Raw genomic sequence first — 19,580 nt, 5'->3', positions numbered from 1 at the left:
ACGGCTTTTATTCAATATATGATGCCAATGATGGATACAGCTATGTGACGTACAATAGTTTTGTTGATTTGAATAGTTATGCCGAATGGAGTTTACAAACACCAACAAGTCAATATGGTTTTAATGGCTGTTACGTGGATAGAACGTGGACTAATCAAAAGGTCGAATATTTGGTCAACCCACAGCCAGAACTTGTTTCGAATCACCAACAAAATTGTTGGAAAATCAATGAATCCATAAAAAAGAGTATAGAAAGTTTATATGAAAACTCTCGTAAGAGCCAAGAAGAGTTGGATGAATACTTTCAAAAGCGTAAAGAGAAACTGGATGAGGATTGGAGGAAGTATGAGGAAGATTCCATGGAGAGAAGGAGAAAGTCCGAGGAAGAATATCGAGCAAGACAAAATGCATATATGATTTCAATGATGTCTCGTCCACCTCATCCATTCATCCAATACGACGAGGAAATTTTTAGTTCAGTTGTAGAATATAAGGTCTGCCCAGAAGCTCTGCGGCTGGCTGAATTAAAGATTGAGCCCAAAATTGGTCATTCAAGTGTGTTCGAAGAAGTAGACAATCATGTGGTTGAGCACAAAGACCAATTGGTTGAAGATCACGAACATTTTGACATGATCGTTGGAGACAAAGTTGACCTAGAAAAATCACAATCATCAAAATTTGATGTAAAAGCCGAAGTTTGTGATTCAGGTACATGTTCAAAGGTTGAAATATCGGCCTACATTGTGACCGAAAATCAAGAACATACTATAAAGGATTTGAGTATGATGCTTCAAGGCCTCCAAAAGCTTGAACCAAATGCCAAAAATAAAGGAACTTCTAAGTTCAAAATAAAACATCGTTGGCCACCTCCATAACGGCTATAAGAATTTTTATATTTTTATTTTCTTGCTTTAGTTTCGGCAAAAATTTTATTTTCAAAAAGTTGTGTTGGTAGGAATCCAGATTTTACTTATATGTTTGTTGTCGGCCAAATTGAACAAAACTCGGCCGAGTTAGAAAAGTTGGTTGGCTGAAGTTAAAAAAATCCTCGGCCGACGCAACCAAGAATTTAGTTGGCCGAAATTCAAAAGTCGGCCGAATCGACCAAGATTTTGTTTGGCCGAAGTAAAAAGAAAGTCGGCCGAATTCGACCAAGATTTTGTTCTGCCGAGATAGAAAAAAGTTGGGTCGGCTGAGTCGACCAAGAATTTGGTTGACCGAAATTCAAATGTCGGCCGAATCGGCCAAGATTTTGGTTGGCCGAAGTAAAAAAGAAATGTCAGCTGAGTTGGATAAAACTTGGTTGGCCGAAGTAAGAAAGAAAGTGTCAGCCAAGTTAGAAAAAATTTGATTGGCCGAAATTCAAAAGTCTGCCGAATCGACCAAGATTTTGGTTGGCCAAAGTAATTAAGAAGAGGGTTGGCCAAAGTGCTTTAGAAGTCGGCTGAATCGACCAAGAATTTAGTTGGATGAAGCAAAATGAAATATCGGCCGAATCGATCAAGATTTTGATTGGTTGAAGTAAAATGAAATATCGGCCGAGTCGACCAAGAATTTGGTTGGTTAAAGTAAAAAATAAACGTCGACCGAGGTGACCAAGAGTTGGGTTGTCCGAGGTAAATCAGAATTGTCGGCCGAATTTTAACCAAAAGTTTGGTCAGCCGAGGTAGACAAGAAGTGTTGGCTGAGTTTTAATCAAGAGTTAGGTTGGCTGAGGTACTTTAGAAGTCAACCGAGGCTACTAAGAATTTGGTTGGAATAATAATGTCAGGCAAGTTATCCAAGAGGTTGGTTGGCCGAAGTACTTGAGAAGTTGGTCAAGTCCGCCAAGGATTTTGTTGACCAAAGTAAAAAAAATATCGACCGAGTTGACCAAGAATTTGGTAAACCAAAGTAAAAAAGAAATGTCAACCAAGGCGACCAAAAATTGGGTTGATTGAGGTAAATAAGAAGTGTTGGCCGAGTTTTAACTAAGAGTTGGGTCCGCCAAGGTAAACAAGAAGTGTCGGCCGAGTTTTAAGTAAGAGGATTGGTTGACCGAGGTAAAAAAGAAATGTTGGTCAAGGTGACCAAGAGTTGGGTTGGCAAATACAGAAATGAGCCGAGTTAGGCAATAAAATAGTTGGCCGAGATGTATAAAGAAAGCGGCTAAGTCACTTTACAAAATTAACGGCCGAGTCAACCAAGACCATACACATAAAGATAGTTAGACACTACAAATGAGCCAAACGGCCTAGTAAAATATCAAAACTCAATGGTTTCTCTATCATTTTCCAAGCCTTGCATGTCGCGATTAACTTTCCGCTTCAAGAAGTCTCTCTTATTGTCACAAGGCTTGGCTGAGGACACAATAGAAATACGCATGGCGAGGTCATGTTTCGGATGGAGGTCAAGCTAGTTTCAATTTGTTCTTCAGCTTCGGCTAATTATAAGGGGTAATCATCCATCTTCACCTTCAGAACATTCACTTTATGCTTCCCCTCAACCAAACAAGTCTTCAGTTTACGAAGCTAGTCAAAATCTGTGTGCTTGCGGATTTCATCATCCTCACTTCTCATTTCTCATCGGCTTCAAATTCCTTCTGAGTCTCAACATAAGGAGAAAGAATAAAATCATAGCAGCCAATCGAGTCTAAATTTCATAATCATCCAAGTGAAAGAAGTGGTTGGCTGAAGTGAGTACTTCAACTACATTTTTCAAGACAAGAAACGCATGGAGCTCATATGTGTGTATGTGTCTGTGTGTGTATCTCATTTAAACCTCGGTGAGAAATTGTGAAGGTGTGCACACATGCAAAGAAAGGTACATGGCTAAAAACTAGACTAAGACCAAAGTAAAGTTTCGGCCGAGAATGAGGATAGTTAGTCATTCGGCTTCAACGAGCAAGGAGACATTGGGTTAGACAACCAAAATAAAGATGACTCGGCCGAGTTTTCAAGTCTCAACCGCGTTTAAAGTGTCAACTGAGTATTTCAAATTGTAGATGTCTTGGCCGAGTTTCCAAACGGGTGTCAGCCAAATTTTCAAGTTCTCAAAGTATTGGTTAATGCACGACTGAGCTCCTATTTGGGTGTCCCTTTTGAATGGGATAATGCTTTGGATAGAGATTGAGTATAATATCATGACCGACCTTTCGATCAAGCAAAAAGAAAAAAATGATTGAGCATGGCATTATGGCCGACCTTCGGATCAAACAACAAAGCATTACGAACCATGTTGTGGGTTGCAAAAAATCCTGTTTGAGATGATGAGTCAACATGGCCGAGTCTTTATGTCTTCCACAACCTGGACGACCAAATTTCTCAAATCTTGGATGTCTCGGCCAAGTTTTCAAGTCTTAGATGTCTCGGCCGAGTTTCTCGGTCACATGACCGAGTTGTCTTAAGGTATTCTACTTTTATTTAAGTCTCATAACCACTTGACTTGAGAGCCAATGCTCATGAGACTAGGAGGGCTATGTTTGCACCTATTTTTTGCACGTCAACCTACTAAGCTCTCGTTGTTGGATAAGAGAGATTTTTGGCCGAGATTAAGTAAGGACCAAGAATGAAGTCACTCGATCATTCGGCCGAGAATGAAATTAATTGGACATTCAGCTAAGATGAGGAAATTAGTCAAATAAGCATTAGGTCGACCGAGAATATAAAGTTTAGGTCATACGGCCGAAATAAAGGTGTTGACCGAAATCAGAGTTTCTCGATCGCTTGATCGAGATTATAGTTTTGAGTCGTACGACTGGGCGTTGTTCGGTCACTTGACCGAGACTAGAGTTTTGAGTCTGAGATAAAGACATCGTTCAATCACTCGGCCGAGGTTTGAGATTTTGGGTCTAACAACCCAAAAGATGATGAAAGTGGATCACACAGTTACATGGTTGGAAAATCCAAGTTCAAATGAGTGACTACGCAGATGGGCCGAGAAAGAGCTTAGATATGCTCGGCCAAGCCCAACTGACAAACATCGGTCGAGGAGTCGGTTCAAGGAAGGAATCCTCACAAGGAAAGAGTTCAAATCAATTAAGGATCTCAATTGTGAAGATTTCAGATATCAGCCGAATCATAACATTTATGGATGAATCAACCCAAAAAAGGAAGATGAATCCTACTTGAATTCCACGTCTTAGACAGCAAGTTAGCCTAGGTTTTGATCTGTATATATAGGAGCTTTAAACTCATTGTAAAAGGTCCTGCACCACACAAACAAATCAATATACAACTTTTACTCTCAAACTTTTCTCTTGCTATCTCATAGGTACTTTACCTTCGATTCAACTTTCACAACTTGTTTTCATTTCTAGTTTTTTGATAGGAGCATAATTATGCGATAATAATGTTGTTAATTTCCATATTTACTTAGTTAGTTTATCTTATTTTTTGGTTAATTTAGTTGTTTTTATGTTTATTAGGTTTTCCGAAGTAAGGAAAGAAATAAGAGCAAAAGGAAGGAGATATGTGCAATTGATGGAGAATTGTGAACTCTTGATGAATCAAGGAAGCTTAAGGCAACATGGAGCAAAAGATATTAAGCAATTAATTCTCTTGGCTGCTCCTATTGGATAGAAGGATGTCAATGAATCCTAAATCAACAAGAACATTAATCAAGGAGTTAGAGTCCCAAAGGAAAGAAGGAAAGAGTTACAAACTGAATAAAATCTCTCCTTGGATGTTGAAGAAAGGAAGATCTCACATACAAAGAAGCCTAGACGCACCAGAGCTCAAGAAGAAGCAAGACTGCAAAACCGCTCTAAAAACGATCGATCGTTGGAATTTCCGAGATCGATCGCTGATCCGTATTTTCCAATTTTCTGATTTTTGTTGTCTTCTCTCTCCATGAACTCCTTTGTGTTTTTGATTCCCATTATGTGTAACTAAATTTCCAGTAGTTAGGGGGCAGTTGAAGCCCCAGACATGATCCATAACATGCTTTGACATTCAATTTGTTTTCCAATTAATAAAGTTGAGGTTTTGGTTACCGATTTCTCATTGATGAATTCTATGTTTGTATGATTTGGAGGCCTACTTAGTATGCATGCTAGGGTTCTAATACTTTGATTGTTTGATGCCTGGATCAATAGTTGGATTCCTCAAATTATCTAGAGAAGTAATTGGTAGTTTTCACTAGCAAGTAGACAAAACCCTAGGTTTAGCAAGGCTCTAAGTTATTTGCGATGCCTAGTGATTGCTCAAACTCTTTTCAAACTTAATGATCTCTGCATGTTTAATCTAATAAATGTACCTTTAGGTTGCATTGCTTGGGAATAGTCTAGGTGTAGAGCACTTCCTGCCTAGTGTACAAAGTAAGAAAGAGTAATAGGTTGTGTTCAAGCGTACCGAGCCAATCTGAGTGTCTTCAACTAAGTTAATTGGAAGTAAATTGGACAAAGTGTGTTGTGTGTGATTGTTGGAGGTGGATACTTCCTTCCTAGCTAGTTTCATTATCTTGATCTCAACCATTCTCAAATCAGGTTTTCTTTATTTTACCTTCTGTTCTCTGTTTTCCCGTATTTATTTAATATAGTAAACGAACTCCAAAAATTCCCAAATTTTGTGTGCTAGACACTTTGGGAATTTTTGTGTGCTAGACACTTTGTCTAGTATACCTCTGTAAATTTTTGTATTTTTGTAGGTTGTTTTGGTTAGGTTTTTAGTTTGTTTTTCGACTGCTGTTTAGTAGGAGCTGCAGTCACATTTTTGTGACTTTTGTTGAAGCATTTAGTTTAACTTAATCCTCTGCGGGAGACCCTTATTTCCCTATATTACAATTGACATATTTGCAGGAGAATAAGGAAAATCAATAGCTTTAAATTTAGCTATCATTTTTCTATTTCAATTAGTACTTTACATTCAAGCACTTTACTTTCTTGTTCATTTACTTTATTGTCACTTTACTTTTTGCAACTTAGGAGTAGTTCATAACATAGAATTATCGTCCATTGATCTCTTTCGGCCAGTCCGGATTGGGTCGATGTGATTCGTTGTTCACACACACATAATCTCACAACGCTTTGACAACCGAGTCCACTTCACCTTCGTCTTCACCGTGATTTGCGAGTACCTTCACCCGATAGATCTCTCGCTTGTCACCCGGACGTTTGAGTTTACCCAAGAAGTGAACATGATAGAAGATCCCGGTCAGGATTGACGCCTAACCGAAGTCCTTGCAACAGAGGCATTAGAACCTAACAGCCGAGAGGGTTCCTTCCTCGACCTTCAATCATTTGATAAGAAGTCAGATATAAGCGCAAATCAGATCTGAACCTCACTCGGCCATTTGGCCACGAGTTGGCATGCCTACACAATTTTAGAAGGATAATTCAACCATAGGTCCCTCGGCCCTCATTTCGGCCGAGACGATTTTGAGGCAAACACCTGGACACAAATTTTCTTTCAAATTCTTTGGGCATCCTTACTGAAATGGGCAGGTGCGGGAGGGCGAACAAGAGAGGCAGAATCCATTTTGGCATGAGCTATTCCCACTTAGTGGTTTAGGCCCATTTGCACGCACTTTTGGATTCAAGAACCTGTCATGAACGTTGTCCCCTTTCTAGACACCATTTCACATAGGCTATACTTACTAAGATGAGAAAGGTCATAAGTGTGAAGACAGTTCAACATGTGTTAATAAAAGCCTCCCTTAACCTTAAGGGACGTGAACTAGGCACCAATAAGGAGTTTAGGCCAATATTAACAAAAGAGACTTCACCTACTCCGTTATGATTCACAACCCCTTACAAAGATATTGTTTTTTTTTTTTCAACTTTGAAAATAAAGGTAAAAACTGAAAACTGACAGGAAATTAACAACAAAGCAAGGAGCTAGCAGCGACACGTTTGGCTAACCTCTAGAAGGTCACGGGGGAGACCATCTATGCTTCACTCCAAGCTCCAATGTATCAAAATTTATAGCATGGAAACCCCTCTTGTGAGAGCTTGCAGGAAAAAAACAAAGATACTTCGCGTCGAAGACTTGGAAGAAATTTGGCTCGTAGAAGGAGTAATCTTGCCCCCCCAAGTATCTTTGTTGCTTGGCGAATGATGATCTTCAATTGCAATTTTGGCGATGAAGATGAGCATAGATTGGCTTTTTCGCAAACTACCATGTCATGGAACATGGTGTCTTCAGAATTAGCCACGAATTGGCTATTACATTTGACCACTTGTTGGTTAGAATTCTCATGATCAAGAGTCTCAAAGAACTTGAGCTCCTGCATATGATTTTTGGAACCAATAATCAAATTGTAATTATCATCATATTCATCATATATTGGCTCCTCATCGAGATCATATTTAGAGTCACCAAAGAGTGGTGAATTGATCTTTTCTTCAAAGATAGGCATATCAAATATTATTTCTCGATCAGACGAGAGTGTTTGAGAAATTTGATTGCCTCTATCCACTCTCCAGGCATCATATTGATACGCCTCTATGGATTGTATAGTATCATCATAGACAAATTCTCTTAGCAAGAAATTTGAAGCTGGACAATTGTAAATAAGAGTTAATTTGTACTGGTGATACTCAAACTTACATTCACGAAGGACAAATTGGCCACTAAAATAATTGTTCTGGCCATTCTTGTAAGATGGGTTGCAGATGTATCCCCCACATATATCAAAGCCACTGCTTGGCCTTGAAGCACTGATGAAGAAATTCAAGTTAAATTGTCTAATAAAACCACAGATTGGCTTTCCAAGACCACAACTTAATTCATAATTAAGTTGGCCATGATTTTGATTAACTCCAAAATGACGTCCAGTACCATGGCCAAGATGATTAAGTGGACCATGCCTTAATTGGTCCTCTGCATGATCATGATCACGTCCAGCAGTCAGATTCCATCTTGGTTGATTATTTTGACCATGCTTTTGATCAATATCTTGACCAAGGTGGTGTCCTGTAGCATCATGATCATCATCTGCTTGAATGAAACCACGTGGTGGTTCATCTTTCTTGTAGATAACCAACTGATCTGCTAGACCCTGTTTAATCACCTCTCTGCCCTCGTATATTTTCGTTGAGTCGCGAAGCCGCTTCGGATAATCAGGGGAGTAAACATGGGCTGTATCTTGCCCCCCATGCATCTTATCAGTAGGCACGTATTTGGCTTGATCAGTGGAGAAATCAGATATTTGTTCGGAGACAATTGTATTGTCAGAAGAACAATCTTGTTGATGACCTTTTCCATGCACAGCCTCTGTGTAAGGCTGTGACTCACCAGTGAGACCCTTAGGTTGATTGCCACCTATAGGGAAGTTAGTCTCAGAAACGACCTCTTCGCGAGCAGGTTCTTGACGTTCCAATTCGCCTTGTGTTTGTTGTGCCCCCAGCTCGAGCCTCTTGACCGAAATCGTGAACTCATCGAGCCATCGACGGTCCTCCGCGAGGGATTTTCTCATATTCTCATGGTATGCGATAGAATTCTTTTGAAGGATATCAAGCCGCTCTTCTATGCTCGCATTCTTTGGAATAGGAATGGGCACATAACCTTCTATCGTCGCCTCGTCATCTGCAGCAGCAGCGTCACCATCAGTTTTATGCGGCTTGTAACTGGAGGCCTTGCGCTTTGAGAAGTTTAGGAATTTGCACTTCTTCTTCTTAAGAAAAACAGGCATGACTTCAGTAATTTCTTTTGGTAAAGATTTTCCTCTAGCATCCCAATGATGGTGAACACAAAAAGACTCTGGTGTAGTCCCACTGGGCGTGCCAAAATGTTTGGCTCCAGTTTTTCTTGAGCTAGTCAACAGTCTCTTTTCTGCGCGGGCGTGCTAGTACCGTTCGGGTGCGGTCGTCGGGGTGTCCCTTGACCTGATTTCTTTTGAGCGACTGTAGACGAGGAGAGCATAGATGAAGTGAATTTATGAATGTTAGAGGTGTAATTAAAAAATTAAAAGTAAGAGGTCACATCAAACCATCAAACTTCGGGGGCAATATGCTATATTTTCCAAGGGGTATATAATAATTACCTTAGAAAACGAAGCAGTAGAGTAGTACCCAAAACTCGAATAGAATTGAGGAACCGCCTCTGATGATTACATAATCACTCTCAGAAGTTGCAGAGCTTTCTCTCTCAGAAACCCTAACCCCCGTCGCTCCCCTAAATCGTAGCTTCCCTCCAAAACCCGCATTGCAAAACCCTAATTCGTCGTTCTCGTCGGCAATGACGAAGGTGTACAGAACAGGCGCGTACGATTTCAAGCACCACCATGTTAGCGAGTACCCGGTGGAGCTGAACCACCAGCTCGGAGAGTAGCCGGTGGAGGCTAAACCCGGTGCGGCGCTGCCGGGCTCGATAACACTGTCGGAGATTCAAAGGGACCAGCTCACTATGATTGCCGCTGCCAATTGGTCCAAAGCCGGCGGCGACGCCGCGCAGGTGAAGAAGGCATTCGACACGGAGCTGGTGAAGAAGATTTACGAGACGGAGTTGTGTGTGAAGGAGGGGCAGAGGAAGACGGTGCCGTTGCAGAGAGTGATGATTTTGGAGGTCAGCCAGTACTTGGAGAACTATCTCTTTCCTAATTTCGTTCCCGAAACGACGACGTTCGAGCACGTTATGTCCATAATTCTCATGGTCAATGAGAAGGTATTGCCTTTTGGAATTACAATATTTACTTTGGGTCACATTAGGGTCAGAAAACTAGTCCAAGTAGTTTTTATGCATTAATTGTTTTTCTTAATGCTTTAAATTTTTAATTTTGGGATTTAAATGAAAATGTTTACTATGGTTGAATTTGTGTACTTTATTTCCTACTTGCAGTTTCGAGAGAATGTGGCAGCTTGGGTATGCTTTCATGACCGGAAAGATGCGTTTAAAGGATTCATTGGAAGGGTTCTTCGCCTTAAATTGGTTTGTGCCCATTTTCTCTGCTTTAACATATCCTTAATGCATCATATATGGGCTAAGGTTTTTTTATTTTATGTTTTTTGTCAAGGGTTTTAACATTTGGAACAATGAACTATTAACACAATAGTCAATTACTGAAGAATTTGGTACTGGTATTCACATACAGTTGGAACATTTTATTCCTTCTTCCTCGTTATGTCAAGCTTGTGTAGTGAAACTGTATGATTGCTCCGGTGGTTTACATGTGATTGCCCGTAGTTTATGCCTCGACTCTTGTGGGTATTTTTCTCATGGAAATTGGTATGCCAGAGGTGCTGATGAGGCCCAAACAACTATATATGAGGAGTTGGGTGAGAAGAGGCGTTGTACCTTGCTTGTGCCAGCCCCATTTTGGTGATTGATCACCAAGAGCTGGGTGGAAAAGGTGTCCAAGATGTCATCCATGTCAAAAGCCAAGTGTTTGAGCTCCAATTGCAGACAGAGTTGCACTCCATTTCTTGTGAGAATTACTTCTTCTCAGCATCCTGCAGCACAGCTCCAATTCCAGACAGAGTTGCACTCCATTTCTTGGAAACGACCGAAACTGAGCAAGTTGTGGGGGGTCAACCCATCGAGCGCAACTGAAGAAAAGCCTCAAAGAAAAATACCTCCACCACCATTTCTGCTGTCGAAGACTTGGGATTCAATAAGGCTTCCAAATGAAATTGTGTCCATACTCCATAGCTACTGTTGCTAATATTAGCAAGAAAGAAAGTTCAAACTAGTTCTGTGTGGTGGAGTAGAACCGTAGTTGTCAAGGACCCAGATCTCTTTTTTTTTTCTCTTTTTTTTTTTTAAAAATCCATGTAGGGACCCAACGACTTGCGCCACAGTTCATTCTTCTTTACGGATTTTACCTCAGTGAATACTTGGTCTGATGCAAAAAGGGGCAATGGAGGTGTCAGTGACCCAAATGTGCGAAACGTTTTGCGAACCCAATTGCCCACACGACATCAAATCCTCACAGACTTAATTGAGCTTTTGTTCTGCAAAAGGAGGTAATGGAAGGGTAAGCAACCTAGTCCCAGAACTTGGAAAATCGAAAACCCAACCAGAAATTCACACCGTTGCTATGTGGGGTTGTCACACTAGTCTTAACTACTTGAATTTGGAAGCAAGTGAAAAATTGCGGCACATGCCCCGCACCAACTTAACACCCGCAAGGAAGGAATGAGTACGACAAAATTGTTTAGGTAATATTTAAATGGGCTGCAGGACACCATAACTGTTCTTTGTCCAAATTTAAATGGGCTGCAGGACACGATCCAGTGAGTTCATTTTAAAAATGTTAATAATAATAATAAATAAATAATTTGATCAATTCTTTTACGTTACAGCTGCGAATGCTAGTAAAAATGGAACAACTTCAATCGAATCAAAAGTGAATTTGTTCTCGCTCGCTTTCTTTCAAAGATGGGTGGAATGACAAATAGAGATAGATAGCCCTGGCAGCAGACCGGTTGTGAACCCAGAACCCAGGAAAGCTAGCCACTCAGCACATTCAAGGTCTGGTATGTATGTCCTGTAGAGTAGGAAATTCAATTGCCCTGATTAAGGTAAATTTTTTCAAAAAATTATTCAAGGTATGGAATTAGATTCTACAAAATTGATGATGTAGGGTGAGAGGGACTAAATTATTCTTATCATGCAAGTTGGAGTCTTTAAAGCAATAAAATTAATCAAGTATGAAAGATACCTAGAGATTGCCGTTGCATCTATAATGAGGAATAATATAATGATTTGATCAACCGGCGGTTAGTTTTTCTCGTTGTTCTTGTCATCATGTGACCGTCCTAGCTAACACAAAACAACATTGATGACACATTTACTTACTTGGAATGGAAACTAATCATGAATCGGAGATAATTGGAATGGGAGAAGAAAGGAATCGGTATTGATTCCGGAGGAGTTGATTCCTAAATCCATCTCCTCCCTTCAGAATCAAATTCCTGAGTATTCTGGAATCGATTCCTTATAAGGAGGTGGGACCTACACCCATTTCGATTCCTGCATGTGTTAGTAAATGTAGGAATAGTTTTACCCCGTAATCATTCCCTCTCATTCCAAGTAAGTAAACGTGCCATGAATATGATAAAAGACGAGGTTTGCAGTTTTATTCAATCATCTTTTTATTTTTTATTTTTATTTTTTTATGCAATGAGTGATAGCAGAGGAGCAACCTCTCACCTCTCTAACACTCCAATTTATTAATTAAAAAAAAATGCGAATGACAATGGAGGGGGACGTAACCAAAACCTCCATAATAAACAAGCGAAACAAACAAGTCAACAAAATATAAACTGTGGAAGACCCAAAACATCACTCTCATAGAACGACAAGAGAAATGGAGGAGACATATCCCACCATACTTGCTCCGACAAAGATGTTCCATGATTAGCTAGAGCATCTGCTACCTTATTCCCTTCTCTAAATATGTGTGAAGATTTGAAGTTCATTTGTGAGATCCTATATAAGCAATTTAACCAATGTACTCGAAGTTGCCAAGGCACAAGAGAAGGAGAGCAAATATTATCCAATACAGTAGAGGAATCCACCTCTAACCATATGTGATTCCAATCACGAAGCCAAGCAATCTCAATAGTTGTAATAACTGCCATTACTTCTGCCGCAATAGAACTAGGAATATCCAAGTTAGAAGCAAAAGCACCAATAAACTTATAATCACGAAAGACAGCTCCAAAACCTCCAATACCCTCTTCATGTTTCCAAGCGCCGTCAGAATTAATCTTGATTCACCCAATAATGGGGGGATGCCAATTAACCTCAACCACTCTAGGAGGACGTCGCGGTCTACAACAAGCACCAAAACTTTTCAAGATACGTAGATCTTGAATTGTATTATGCATATGACTTGCTGCAAGATGACTAGCTGCTTTGTTATGCCCTGAGATTAGGTGACAAATTTCAAGAACTGAAAATGCCCTGCTCTCAAATCTGATTTGATTTCTAGCATGCCAAATATACCACAAAACAGTAATGAAGCATATTAGCCAAAGTTCTTGAAGCTGGGGACTCCTCTCCATATCCATACCCAACTTAAATACTTCATGAATTGTAGTAGGAGCTATTCCAATGTCAAAAATAGAGATGAAGTGATTCCATATTGAAGCAGCAAAAGAACAACGAAGAAAAATATGGTTTAGAGTTTCAATATAGTGACCACAAAAGTCACAACAAGATGCCAAAGCCACTCCTCGTCGTTGTAAAAACTCATCTGAAATTACTCTACCCCGCAAAACCTTCCAAGCGTGCAAAGACATTTGAGGAAAAATAAATTAAGACAATAAATGCTTACCCCATGGCACCATAGGAGAAGGTTGGCTCGTAAAGGAAAAAGCATCCTTAGCAGTAAGCTCTCCAGTAAAAGAAGACTGCCAAACCATTTTGTCCTCCATCATCGGGTCCATTACAATGGGAACTTGTCTAATCAAATCACACAACATCGGAAAATTAATTTGCAAGAGAGGAGGAAAAGCCCAAGATCCATTATCAATGTAATCTGAGACCAAGGAAGGATTATCTTTCAAAGCACCATGATCACCAAACAATTCAATGAGAGGTCTACCCAAGAAGTTGTCCCTCCAAGAAGAAATATTAACTCCAGGACCAATCAACCACCGAGTATTTTCTTGGACTACACCCCAAAACTTACGCACTCCAGGCCATAGAGAAGATGGAGCATAAGAACGTCATCGTGAAAATCGATTTCTAATAAAGGAACAACCTTCAGATGAGGAGGTAAAAATCTCCCAACAATGCTTGAGTAAGAGGGACCTGTTTAGAATCTCAAGTTGCTTAAGTCCCAAACCCCCATCTTCAACTGGCATGCAACAAGATTTCCAAGCAACTAGGGGAATTCCTCGCTTATATATAGAACCAGACCAAAGAAAGTTACGGCACCAAACCTCAATTAGTCTTAATAAAGACACGGGCCATTCATACACTTGAAATCTATAAACAAACATACTGAAGATGACAGACTTAATAAGTTGGAGACGCCCAGCCATTGACAAAAATGAACTCATCCAACTCGACAATTTTAACCTAATTTTGTCCACAATAGCTTGAAAATGTGCAACTCGAGGCTTTCCATGAAAGATTGGAGCACCCAAGTACATGAATGGAGCAGTACCTAAGGAATACCCAAGAAATTTGAGATAGAATATCGACGACTATGCATATGCTTCCCAATGAAAACTTGGGACTTCTCTTGTTAATGATTTGGCCAGAAGCACCACCATATTCCTCAAAGAAATTCATGACCCTCAATAAATTCTGCCGATTCCCCCGACAAAACACAATAACATCATCTGCAAATAATACATGAGACGGAGCCAAAGTGCCTCTAGGAGAAGAAATGCGCTTCAATTGTCCAGAAGATACAAGCATTGACAAACCAGGGCTGACAACCTCTTATGCCAAGCAAAAGAGTAAAGGAGAGAGTGGGTCACCTTGTCTCACACCTCGCCCACAAGAAAAATAACCCACTGGCCTACCATTGATGAGAAGAGAAACTTTAGCAGATAATAATAGAGCCTGAACCCATTGCACAAAAGTCTCATGAAAACCGAAGGGTTGAAGAACATGCAGAAGAAAATCCCATAAAAGAGTGTCAAGAGCCTTGGTAATATCCGCTTTAATTGCTACATTGCCCCCGTGACATTTAGAGTCCAAAAGATTAAAACACTACGAGGTCACCAAGATACAATCTGATATATTTCTACCAGCAACAAAAGCATGTTGTTGAGGAGACAAAATGCGAGATGCAAGTGGAGACAATCGAAGTGCTAGAATCTTCGGAATTATCTTGAAAACAAAATTGGTAAGAGCAATAGGGCTAAATTGCTTAATAGAGTCAGCATGGTCCACCTTTGGAATGAGAATAATAAGTCATGAGTTATAAGAGGCTGATCACTGACCATGAGTAAAGAAATATTGCACTGCCTTGATCACATCTGCACCCACAACATCCCAACAAGAAACAAAAAAAATGACCATTAAATCCATCTGGCCCTGGAGCGCTGTCAAGATCCATTGATTTAACTGCCATCCATATCTCTTCAGGTAATGGGATAATAGTAAGAGCAATAATTACAGAAAACATTCTTGTTTGACTTCGTGCAGTAATCATTCTTGAATCCTCATCATTGCAAAGCTTGCGCAAAAGAACTCTGCATTTTGTTTTAATTGCATTGTTTGTTCCTCTGTGATCTTCCGGAAGCTAACTATGACAGTTGGAGAGATCTTTCTTGCGGTATTCCTTCGGGTGCTTCTGGAGAGGTTAACGCGTCAAGAGATCCTTGGAAGGTTGGGAGGAGTTGGCAAAAAGCTGCAGAAATGGAGGGAAACACTGTACGCAGTTGCAGTGTGTTGATGTCATAATTTGGTTCGACAAATACTTTTGATTTTTCAACCCATTCCAGGTGGTACGCGTTGAAATGCCAAAGAGTCCACGTAGGACTCTGACATTTCAACCCACTTAAACCTTTCATCGAGAAAGAAAAGATAACCCTAAGATGGAAATAATCATGACTAGTGAGATGCCTCACTTTGGTACTCCAAGTCTTTAACCTTGGATCTCCACCTCTTAAGTCTCGGACGGTCACCATGTGATTAACTCACCATCTTGGATGGCAAGGGAAAAGCATATCACGACCTCACTACTGGAATAGCACACTCCAAAGGAACCAAGAGTCTCAATCCCCAAGACCAAGAGTTCGACCCCCAAGCTTAGAAGCCTCGACCTCTAAGGATCATGACCACGAGCTCCAAGGCTAAAGCCTCGACCTTCAAGCTACGCAAATGTAATCGTCATGAAGAGACATGGAACACCAATCAAAGCAAAATCTCACCAACCATGCCACGTGTCAAGTTCCGACATAAGGCATGGCCTAAGAGTAATTCCAGGAAAAGGAAGCTTGGATAGGCGACACTGACCCTTCACCAACCATATCGGACCACATGGTGGTGACACCTGTCACCAACTCTGTCAAAGCCATCCCTTGGAGTGTCAGCAAGCAGAAGGTATGGGCTGACACTCCGATTTTAAGGAAGAACCCATACTTTGTCCTTTCCATCTCAACCAAACCAGACCACATCATGGTGACACCTGTCACGTACCAACTCTGTCAGCCCATCCTGGAGTGTCAGTAGGCAGAGAGTGGGGGGCTGACACCCCGATTTTATGGGATTGAGCCATGCCTTTCCCTTTCCACGTCAACTCTCTTCTCCTATAAATACCCAGCCTTCACAAGGCTGAGGAGAGGACTTCAACTCTTTCTTCTCTCCCAAAGCTATGCCAAAATGCATAATCTCTTCTCTCTCTTTCTCTATTGACATGTCAACTTCATTCTTATATCAAAATGCTTAAGCATCATTCTTTCTTCTCCAATCTCTATAAATGTTCAAACACACCTATCTAACTTAGGCATCGGAGTGTGTTTGGCCGGCCTTAGGCTGGTCCTCCGATAACTTTCCATCTCTTCACATTTGCAGGTCCTTTCCATGGGGCTCCGCCAACTTGAGGAGTTGGATGCCCAGCGTCAAGTAGAGGATATGGCACGACCAAGGCAAGATCATCAGTTCCACTCAAGAAAGGAGCTTGGAAGCCCAACATCAGGTGGAGGAAGCCCGAGGCAAGCCTATCAGTTTCACCCAAGAAAGGAGCTTGGAGGCCCAGCATCAGGTGAAGGAAGTCCGAGACGAGACTATCAGTTTCACCAAACAAGGTAGCTTGGAGGCCCAGGATCAGGTGAAGGAAGCCCGAGGCCATACCTTCAGTCACAAGAGGTGAACGACCAAGGCTAGGCACAGGACTACCAGGGCATACCTTCAGTCACAAGTGGATGACCAGGGCTACTCACGTAGTCAAACTAATCGAAGGAAAAGATAGGCCCACTTGAAGAAAACAACCCCACCACTTTACACTTGGATTTCAACGGAACCTCCATTGACTCGTTGATGCCGAAATTGGCACCAACAAATGGCGCCGTCTGTGGGAACCTTGAACGCTTGGCGCGTGTTCACTGGTTTAGTTAAGAAGGAGCGTGTAGTATGCCGGAAAGACCTTCGATGTCTAGAGCCTTACCTACAACTTCGAATAAAAGATGAAACAATGACAAATTGGGCAAGGGTGGACATCCACCTATGAGGAGGAGCACAAGTTCGAGTATATCATGCTTGCAAGTACTAGAAGAGAAGTCCACCAACCATTGCCACTACAGACCTCGGCTTCCACCTTCTACACCAATCGGAGGCTGAACACTCAATGTTCATATCTACAAATCTTTGTCCACATGTCTCTATTTGACGGAGGATAGCCCACTCTTGAACATGATGTTGTCATATGTGTACTCCCCCAACATGCCACTGATGAGGAGACCAAGGGTGACCAACGTCGCAACGACAAACACTTTTATGATTTGGCGAACACGAAGCAACCATCACCACCCTAGGCTGACGAACACAATTGATCCTCATATCACCCCTGCTAATCATTATTATCACTGGATGGTGACGAGCTGATTATAATCGTTGGAGCACCATCACTAGAATTCAAGCTGGAAACTGATGATCAGACAAAGTATGTAGATTTGATGAATGGTGCAGTCAGGAGATTCACATAAAGATCATGCACGCTACCTGACACGGAGAATCTTTCTAGTAGAAATCCAGCAACGGCCCTACCTTCAACATCCAAGTCATTAGATGATAGCTCACAAGGACGCGTAGGAACCTCCAACGCATAGTCAATGACGAGCAACTTCAATTCTCGTGACATTGTGTGACCACCACTAGATGAAGTAGCAGCCTTGGAACGAACTAGAGGTCCCGAACCCCCAACGCCTGGCAGCCCAGGACACTGGTGTAATAGGAGAGAGTTGTAAAAGCTTTGGAGTCGCTAGGAAGAGTGAAAAATTTACCTCGAAATGCTTGACGACAAGACCATTTGTTTCACCGAAGACGAAGGACTAAAATCCACTCATGCTAGAAGTCTTTGACCGTTGCTGCCATAAGAAGTATCAAGATGAATGATAGGCGACGTCTAGCCATCGATAGTCCACTACTCAGATTGATGATGGTAGTCAACAAGCTTGGAGCTCCATCACCAATTGCCACCATATTACCAAGGCGAGAGAGACTTTAGCTCCTAGTCGTAACATGTAGCTAAAAGGATGCACACGACTCATGCTTCATCAATGCTATTATGGTTGAAGCACGATGCTCGAATGCCATGGAGGTTCAATTGACTCTCTAAGAATGGAGAAAGCTTGGGCGCACCCTCCACCTTCATTGGAATTTCAGCATGCATCCACCATCATAGGTCTTAACCAACACTTAACGGGACAAGAAGACGATGGAAATGCTATTGATCAACATGTCGCTAAAAATTGATGTTATAGAATGAGGTAACGACAAATCAAACCTTGAAGACATGAGGAGGCAGCTTGAGCCATGGACCAGACCCCTAGAGTTCCAACATAGAAAGACTATGTTCGCTTGTTGGATAAATGACTGATGTGGAGATCTCGTACACGATCCTCATCAACCCTAACAAGAAAGTTGCAGCTTTGATCAAAGATGATCGATCAACCTCATCAATATATCATCACCGACAATCCACAAATCTTACACAATGTTAGCATCAAGATTATGGGACTCCAGTCCCTCATCCTTTCATGATCAGGAGGTTGACCTCAATTAGGAACACACCTATGTCCTCGACTTCGCTGTTATACTAACTCCCTAAAAATCTGATGGCTGCACCACCAGCGCAAAGATGTCGGATAATGACGAGCTTCAAAGCGTAGTAATCCTTACAGTAGACTTGGCGATGTCTATCAAATGATGACAGCGCACTAGCAAGAGGATGCCACGTTGGTGTTCGTTCGATGATCTCAACTATTTTACTAGGACCAGACAACGTTGATCAACCGGCGCAAAGACCTTGAGCATCCACCGCTTGATCATATTTCAATGCTTGGACAATCTTGAGATTTTGGCGTTGCGGGAGTACTACCACACGAGTCGAACATATAGATGGGTTCACAAGTCTTGCATGCATGGCGAAAATACCCATTCACCAATATGGCGAAAAATCAGTAGCTAGGAGAGCTAACCCCAGAAGAAGAAAGAGCTTTCAACCTACCATCTTATTGCCCTTAGACCTGTACTCCTACCGAAAAGGTCTCGACGTGCCACTACTCCACCAATTTTGTTGCCAAAGGCCTGCATCAAGAAAATGCCCACATGGAGACACCGTCCGGAACAAGTCACATTCAAAGGAGCGAGCTACACCTCAAACGGTACACCTTACTCTAAGTTACTTATTTGTCTTATCATAAAGTATGATCACATGCACCATTACATCCTCTTTAAAGATTTCCTTGATATGCCAAGAGTGATGAATTTTCGAACACCAATAGGAATATGTTAGCCCTAGAGAGCCGGGGGCTCAATTCTATTATGTATTGATTTTTACATCTTATATGGCGTTCTATGTATCTACTATATGTGTCTCCATACTATTTGCATGCTATAAATCATGTTGAGATCGGAATTTGTACAAACGAATTAGCTTGAAAATATATCCATCTATTCAACAATTCGGCAAAGACCCCCGTGCTAAGCATATGACTAATTAACTCTGGTTACATCAGCTCATTACTGATGAACCTG

At 41.3% G+C, this 19,580-nt stretch overlaps 1 protein-coding gene across 3 annotated transcripts; it reads left to right on the top strand.

Annotated features, from left to right (window-relative positions):
• The first annotated feature begins 8,993 nt into the window (after positions 1-8,993).
• LOC121051103 (RNA helicase aquarius-like) lies at positions 8,994-10,619 on the top strand. 3 transcript variants are annotated; one of them, XM_040513083.1, is made up of 3 exons: positions 8,994-9,581; positions 9,756-9,845; positions 9,931-10,618. In XM_040513083.1, exons 1-3 carry the CDS (start codon positions 9,324-9,326, stop codon positions 9,967-9,969), a joined length of 387 nt encoding a protein of 128 aa, XP_040369017.1. In that variant the 5' UTR covers positions 8,994-9,323; the 3' UTR covers positions 9,970-10,618. The 3 variants fall into 3 exon arrangements, with proteins under 3 accessions (XP_040369017.1, XP_040369018.1, XP_040369016.1); XM_040513084.1 differs by having other exon boundaries at positions 10,152-10,613; XM_040513082.1 differs by having other exon boundaries at positions 9,756-10,619.
• The last annotated feature ends 8,961 nt before the right edge of the window (positions 10,620-19,580 follow it).

This window comes from Rosa chinensis, chromosome 1 (genome assembly GCF_002994745.2).
Source record: "Rosa chinensis cultivar Old Blush chromosome 1, RchiOBHm-V2, whole genome shotgun sequence".
Classification (NCBI taxonomy): domain Eukaryota; kingdom Viridiplantae; phylum Streptophyta; class Magnoliopsida; order Rosales; family Rosaceae; genus Rosa; species Rosa chinensis.
The sequence above is the reverse complement of the archived record's forward strand: the minus strand, read 5'-3'. Positions and strand labels throughout refer to the sequence as shown.